General features: G+C 42.9%; 1 protein-coding gene across 5 annotated transcripts in view; it reads left to right on the forward strand.

The window, feature by feature from the left end:
- Positions 1–7,727, forward strand: part of Gpatch2l (G-patch domain containing 2 like) — a 51,071-nt gene that overhangs the window by 33,995 nt on the left and 9,349 nt on the right. For 3 of the 5 annotated variants that reach the window (XM_031355694.1, XM_031355692.1, XM_031355695.1), the window contains one exon: positions 6,799–6,893. The exons of the other annotated variants lie outside the window; for them this stretch is intronic. In XM_031355694.1, the coding sequence (XP_031211554.1) occupies positions 6,799–6,893 (95 nt within the window). The remainder of the gene's footprint in view (positions 1–6,798; positions 6,894–7,727) is intronic. 5 annotated transcript variants of the gene reach the window in all.

The following is a 7,727-nucleotide window of genomic DNA, read 5'->3' on the forward strand; positions in this document are numbered from 1 at the left end:
TGGGATGCTGTGGCACACAGCAGCTCCAACTCAACTCTTTAGTGCCGGAGTTTCAGCCATGTGAGAGGAAGGGTTTTGCTGTAATGGTGTCCACATACATCCATAGGTCATCCAGGCTTGTGTACAGCCTCCTGCTGTATAGCACACATTTCTTAAATCTTCTCTCGGAGGGGCTTATTTACAGGAGCTCTTGGATGGCTGCCATGTTACTGCCTGTGTGAAGTGAGGAAAGCGCTGTCTGTCTGCCTTTCCATTGTAACACACATCTTCCCAACGGATGCCAAGTGATTCTGTTCCTGTGGGTGACTTAGCCTTGGCCTTGTCAGGGGGAGAATGTAAAGGCAGTTTGAAGTGCTATGAGCCCTTTGCCACAGACTGCAGAGAGCCAGGCTTAAGTAGGAGGCAGGTAGGCCTCCTACTTTGGCTCCTCTTTGGCTAAGTCAGCGCTTGCCTCTTGTGTGCTTGTAAAGTGGGTTCCTCCTCTCCGTGCCATGGGCCTTCACTTTTAGCCCCTGTGCAGGTAGACGAAGGAAGATCCTTCTTGTACTGGGTGTTTAGTAAATGCCAGGAACCCTGAAAATGCATTCAGAGGTGAAGGAGGGTTCCCCTGCTTCTCCCTCATTCCACCCAGTGCTTGGCTTCTTCCTTGATTATGACCCATCATCTCAAAAATATTAGTCCTCTGACTCCCAGCATGCTGTGAGCTTCTGGGGACAGGGTCCTGACAGTCACCATGGATCGACCCTATGTGCTTCCAGCATAAGGGTTTTTTTTTTTGTTTGTTTGTTTGTTTGTTTGTTTGTTTGGTTTTTTGAGACAGGGTTTCTCTGTGTAGCCCTGGCTGTCCTGGAACTCACTCTGTAGACCAGGCTGGCCTCGAACTCAGAAATCCACCTGCCTCTGCCTCCCAAGTGCTGGGATTAAAGGCGTGCGCCACCACCGCCCGGCCCAGCATAAGGTTTTAAACAGGGCAAGTCTCTATAAATTTCTACTGAAAAAAAAATTTGAGGTGAATGGATTTGTAGTTAAGGAGAATAATTAAAATATATGATATGTATGACTTTTGGTCCTTACTAACATCAGTTGTCCCTCAGGTGTTATATAAGAAGAAAATATAGCAGATAAATACCTCTTCTTCTTCTTCTTCTTCTTCTTCTTCTTCTTCTTCTTCTTCTTCTTCTTCTTCTTCTTCTTCTTCTTCTTCTTCTTCTTCTTCTTCTTCTTCTTCTTCCGCTTCTTTTAACACCAAAACTGAACTTTTATATAGCTTTTAAAAATAAGCAGTTTTGAAGGTGAACTGTTCCTTACATTAGTTTGCCATTGGCAGACAAAAACTGCTTTTGCCGCCTCCAGGAGACTTTCGGTATCTTTGTTCTAAACCAGAAACAGTCACTTGAGTTGTTTTTCTTTCTTTTCTTTTTTTGTTTTTTTGATTCTTTTCTTTTCTCTTCTTTTCCTTTCCTTTCCTTTCTTTTCTTTTCTTTTCTTTATTTCTCTCTCTTCCTTCTCCTCCTCCTCCTTTTTGCCAGCACTAGTTCTATTAAACATGCATGTATTTCTCTCAAAGTATTTTCCCCCTAAAAGTACATTCCTGCCCCTGGGACACAGTAATCTGCCCGGTTACCTAAGTAACCCTGCAGTCTAGCCAGCTCACCTGATCCTTCCACAAATAAAGTGGAAATGCTGTGTTTACAGGAGCATGGAAGGAGTTCTCCCCTTCATTAATTGTTAATCTTCACCATTCGCCTGCACAGAAGAATTTAGAGGCTGCTTATGAAGGAATATATTTTTAAAGTTGTATTAATTATTAATAATCATTCCCCTTACCTATCCCCACACCTGCTTCTTTGAGTGTGTGTGTGTCCATGTTTGTGTGGTATGTGTGCATGTGTGTGTGTCCACATGCTTGGACATGGAGACCAAAAGTCACCATTGGGTGTCTTCTTCGACTGCTCTGCACCTTAGGTTTTTATTTTTTGCATCCATTTGTTTTGGAGGTGGGGGTGGGAGGCATATGTGAACAGCACTCATGTTGTGGTCAGAGGGCAGTTTGTGGAGTTGGTGCTTTCTTTTCACCACGTGGGTCCTGGGGATCAAATCCAGGCCATCAGAGTTGGCTTCCAGCACCCTGAGCTCTCACCGCCTCCAGTGGGCTCTAGGGATCCATTTGTCTCTACCTCCCCAGAGCTGGGATTGCACATGCATGCTGTTGTGCCTGGTCTTGAGTGAGTGTTGGGGGTCCAAACTCAGCTCTTCATTAATATGCACTATGCACTTTACCAGCCACTGGCCTCTCCTCCACCTTCTAATCTCCAATCTCTGTCAAATGCCACCACAATCCACAGTAGGAGAGTCTGACACCAGTAGGAGAAATGCTGATCCCACACTCATACTGTGAAGGACATACTTGGCCCACACACTCACTGGCTGTCAGCAGAGTCCTGGGGCCCAGCCAAATGAAAGAGAGCAAGGGGAGAGGGGTTCTTGGCTTATATACTGGGAATATTTTTATTATTTATATTTAGTTAGCATTTAGTCTAAGCATTTAGACTCTAACTAGATTGGTTTTGGGGTAGTACTATGTTCTTGACTAGACTGGCTTTGGGGGTAGCTCCATAATTATCATAGATGCTATCAGAATTATCCAGGAGCAAACTTCAAAATAAACCTTTTACTGATTCTGTACACTAAATATAGATCAGATGAGTATTTTACGAAAACTCCATATGTGATTCTAGTAACCATTTGTCACACCAGTTGAGAGAGTGATGTTGTAGCCTGGTAGACACAGGCCTAACTTCCACATAGCCTTCTTTGTTCCCAGAGTACCTGGGAGGCTCCTTGCCCGGCCTGTGTTGTCTGTAGCACAGGACCAACTACACACTGCTGTCATTCTCTGGTTAGGTCTAAGTCTTCTGCCTTGCCTGATAGATAGGCTATGCAGGCCGACGAGTAAGCGAGTGCGACTCTTCTTTCTCCTTCCTGTAAGCTGGTTTTGTTGTTGCTATTTTGTGAGCGCTGACTGGGACTGCCATAGTGAAAGGACAGACACTGAGAAGCAGCATGTTAAAGAAAAGCCAGGAGTCGGATCCCTGCGAGTGAGGAGGTGGGCGGGAACTCAGTCTCTTTATTTTTTTCCTACCTTAAAATATTTTTATATCCACTTTTGAATTATTTTGGGCTACACAATCAGAACTACTTGGGTAGGAAGCAGAAGGCTCAACAGTTGTTTGCCTACTTGCTAGCAGTCTCTGGAGTAACTTGAGCTCCCAGAAATGAGCACAGCAGGTTCCCTTTCTGGTCTCCTTGTTCCGAGCACCCAGCTCCTTCTCCTCAGGCTTGTTCCCAGTCCTTGTCCTTCTTTGTTCTTGTCAGGTTCTCCCGAAGCAAGCAGAACTCAGTCCCAGTGGGCCCCTGTTATCAGAGAGGGAGGGACTTGCTGCCCCTCTTGTCAGAGTTTGACTGTTTCTCTTCAAATCCTGACTAGGAGAGGACAAAGAACAAAATCCCTCCCATGTTTTCAGCCTACCTCCTATGAAACAGCGCTCCAGGCTGAAGCTCGGTTTCAGTGTTGTAAGAGACCAAGCATGTTTACAGTGAGATTTAGGGATGCATGTGCCTTCTCTTTCTCAGTGCTCCATTACATACATCTGTTCCCAGAAAAGCCGTGAAGCTGCAGATCAGATGTGGTTGGAAGACTTGAAAATGCAGAGATGGTCTGCTTATCACTATGTTCTTAGTGCTTAGTACTATGTATGGCACATAGTAGGTGTTCACTTAGAGCTTAGTGAGTAGTAGAAGATGCAAACAAAATAAACTTCTGCAATCAAGTAAAATGATCAATTAATGTTTGTTTTATGGGGTGGAGGGAGCTTGATTTGCTTAGGAATCCTGCAGTTCTTTCCCCTCTGTAACTAGAGAGAGTTCTAAAAGTTGAAGGAATTGGAATGTCCTAGGAAGCTGTTAGAGGTGGGAATAGAAATAAACCTTGAGAAAGGGTAAGCATAGACGTTGGGATTGTTTAGTTGAGGAGCAGCTGACCCTCAAGTCTTTGTTTAGTGTTGCTCACCGGGGACAGGCCCAGAGAGCGTGGGCTGCTCTGAGCTTGCCAGTGCACAGCAGCCCCTGTGGGCATACAGTGCACACCATGATGTGCACTGCAAGTAAGTAGCACTTACTCCTTTTGCTAGAAGAAGTGTTTCTATAACTGCTGTATTTCCACTCAAAGTGAGTAGCAGTTTAACATTTGATACATTAACAAATTCAATTCTAACTTAAAACATATTTCTTGAAAGTGTGTAGTAAGTATTCCTGAGTACATACATAAAGTTGATAGTCTAGGCCTTTAACCATATTAGAGACATAAACCAAAAATGCAAAGCTTGGGAAGTGATGGATGTGATCTAAGAACTGCTCCCAACACTTATTCTGAGAAGGACATACAGTGAAAAGGTGGCTAGTACATACCCGAAGTCTCTGTGGCTGAGTGTGGCAGAGTTAGGTGAAAGCACGGGGTCGTTAGGGTTTTAGTCTGTGTGTAATTAGGGCCCTTGTGTGGAAAGGTGCAGTTCTGATCTGTGCATGTGTCTGGCAGAGGAACACAGTTGTGTACTGCTGCATCCTTTTCTGCCTAAGTCTTGGCATCAGAGTGTCTGTGCCTCTGTTCAGACAGAAGTCCTGTGTGCTTTTGGTGCTCAGTCACCTACATTAATTTATTAAGTCAGCATACTGGTTTAGAGCCATTCAGTGGATCTGTGTAAGGTGTAAGAAATCAACCCTTTCCATTACTTTTCCCATTTATTCAGAATTAATTGTTTCAGCTTTCAGAATTAACATCATGAAGTATATAACTTGAAGTTAACTCTTGCATGTAGGACACAGTGATCAGTATAGATGATTTAAATGGATTTTCTTTTTTCCCTTTGTTTAGCTTTAGGGGAAAAAAAGACCTTGCTATGTAGACCTGGTAGTCCAGTACTTGACTATGTAGCCCAGGCTAGACTTGAGCTCCCCCTGCCTGTCCTCTCTCTGAGTGCTAAGACATGTGCATGAACACACACACACACACACACACACACACACACACACACACACGCATATACACGTGGGTGTACTGGATCCTCTGGAGATCGAAGTACAGGCAGGTATAAGCCACCTCATGTGGGTGCTAGGTAGGGAACTTAGGTTCTCTGCAACTCCTGATTGTCCTCTCCAGTCCCACACACCTGACTTTCTTTGTTTTTTCTTTTTTCTTTTTTTTTTTTAAATGGGTTATAGCTGTTTATTTTTTAATTGTGACAAAATATAAATCATATAAAGTTTACAATTTTAATCCACTTTTCAGGGTTCATTAATTTGTTTGACCTTTTGATTTTTAAAATTCTTCTTCCTGTAAGTCGTGGCTACCATATACTTAATGAGCATCAGCGCTTGCCCTGTGCTCAGGATAGTAGATCATTGGATAATTATGAAAGAAGTGTAAATATGGTGCCTGCTTTCAGGATCCCTGTTCTAATCTCAGGGGGATTAAGCCTCATTAGGGAAGCATGATGTATGTTCACTAGTCAGATAATGATTCGTAGCACGTAAGCCCTGCAGTATTGAAGGAAAGCTTTGTGTAAAAGTGACACTCAGCTTAATCAGACTGCAGGGAGGGAGGAGGTGGAACTAAGATATTATGGCAGCTAGTCCAGTATTAAGTCTAACATTTTCTGGAGAATCTTGCTTTCCTAGCTTAGATTATTTATTTAGGTGTTTGATTTGTGAAATAAGCAGAAAATCCAACAGTGTTTAACACATTGACATGTAATTTATATTTTTAAGGTCACAGAAACCAAGTATTTAACTTGTGATATAAACAGTATTAAAAATCCAAATTATGATTGGGGTACATGATATGAAAATTCACAAGGAACCAATAAGAAGTTAAAAAAAATCAGGGCTAGAGATTCGGCTCAGTGGTCAAGAACACTCACTACTGTTTGTAACTCCAGTTCCAGGAGATCCTCACCCCCACTCCTCCATCCTCATAGGCACACATAGGATGTACATACTTATAGACAAAACACTTGTGCACATAAAATAAAAATTTTAAAAATCCAAATTATCCAGTAGACAGCAGGGTTAAACTTTTTTTGTGGGTTTCTTTCTTTCTAAGATCTTTTTTTTTCTTTTTTTTTGGATGGTGGTAGTGGTAGTTTTTTGTTTATTCGTTTGTTTTGTTTTGTTTGTTTGATTGGTTTTTGAGACAGGGTTTCTCTATGTAGCCCTGGTTGTCCTGGAACTCACTATATAGACCAAGCTAGGCTCAACTCAGGGATTCACCTGCATCTGCCTCAAGAGTGTTGGATTAATGGTGGGCATCACCACTGCCCAGCAAGGTTGAACTTTTTATAATTCTGTGTGACTGTTCCTGTTCACGGGTCATTAACAACCTTCTAGTACGTTACCATGTGGAAGTAGGTATCTCCTGAGTAAGTTCAGCTCACTCGCAGTTAGCGCTTTCATGTGAAAGCACTGTAAAAAAAAAGTGATGTGACAGAACACATTTACTCTAGTCTTGAATTTCTGCTTCCCTGAAATCTGATAAATAGTTGAGAGTGCCAAGTGTTGTGGGATCTGAATAATTCTGAGCATGTGCAGAAGCTGCAGTGCCGAGTGGCAAGAGATGACGCCTGCTTTGTTACCCTGTATCTGTAGTGGGGCGGGGGCTTCATCTGGCCAGCATGGCGCCTCCTAACAAGGGCCACGATGTTAACATTTCTCTTCTTCCTCTTCTTTCTCTTCTCATTTCTGCAGGCAGGCAAGTGTACACTGGGGACCACCATGTCCACGTGACATTAAAAGGAAACGGAAACCTGTGGCCTCAGCATCCTTTTCTAGCCCTAGTCCAGGTGATTACATACAGTTGTCATTCACAGAGCACTATTGTGTTCCGAACGCTACGTTATGTGTCTTGTATACCTTTCCCTGTAATCTTTGTGATATGGAGTCTCTAATCCTGTTTTATGTAAGAAGTTTGATGCTGACAGGAATTTTCACAGGTCTCTCTGACCATGGAGTCTGCTTTTTCATCCTGTCACTGGGCTTTCTGTCAGCTGCCCCCCGTTGTCTGAACCTTTGCAGGAGGGAGATCCATGCTGAAGCACACACAGCTGGAACAGCACAGTCAGCGCTCAGTGCTTACCTGGGTTCCTTTACTCGCTTCTTTAAAAAAATAGTTTTTATTTTATTTTACATATGTGTATGCCTGGTACCCGTGGAGGCCAGAAAATCTTAGGACTAGAGTTATAGATGATCATAAACCACCATGTGGGTGCTATAAATTGAACCTGGGTCCTTTGGAAGAACAGCTATGCTCTTACCCACTGACTCATCTCCCTAGTCCCTGTTGGCTTTTTTCTTTTCTTTCCCTTTCTTTCTTTCTTTCTTTCTTTCTTTTTTTTTCTTCTATTTTGAGATAGGGTCTTACCATATAGCTCTGGCTGTCCTTCAACTCACTACATAGACTGTAGACCAGGCTGGCCTTCACCACACAGGTACCCCATCTGCCTCTGCCTCCTAAGTGCTAGGATCAAAGGCATGTGCCAATACGCCTGGCCCTGTTTACTTTCTTCATTGGTGCATACAGTGAAGTGCATCCTCACTGGTTATGTATAATAGTGTGCTCATTTTTACTCATTATAAAATATCTAGTTAAAAACAAAGTTTCCAGATTAACTTTTTTT

The sequence above is a fragment of the Mastomys coucha genome, unplaced genomic scaffold (assembly GCF_008632895.1).
Source record: "Mastomys coucha isolate ucsf_1 unplaced genomic scaffold, UCSF_Mcou_1 pScaffold6, whole genome shotgun sequence".
Lineage (NCBI taxonomy): Eukaryota > Metazoa > Chordata > Mammalia > Rodentia > Muridae > Mastomys > Mastomys coucha.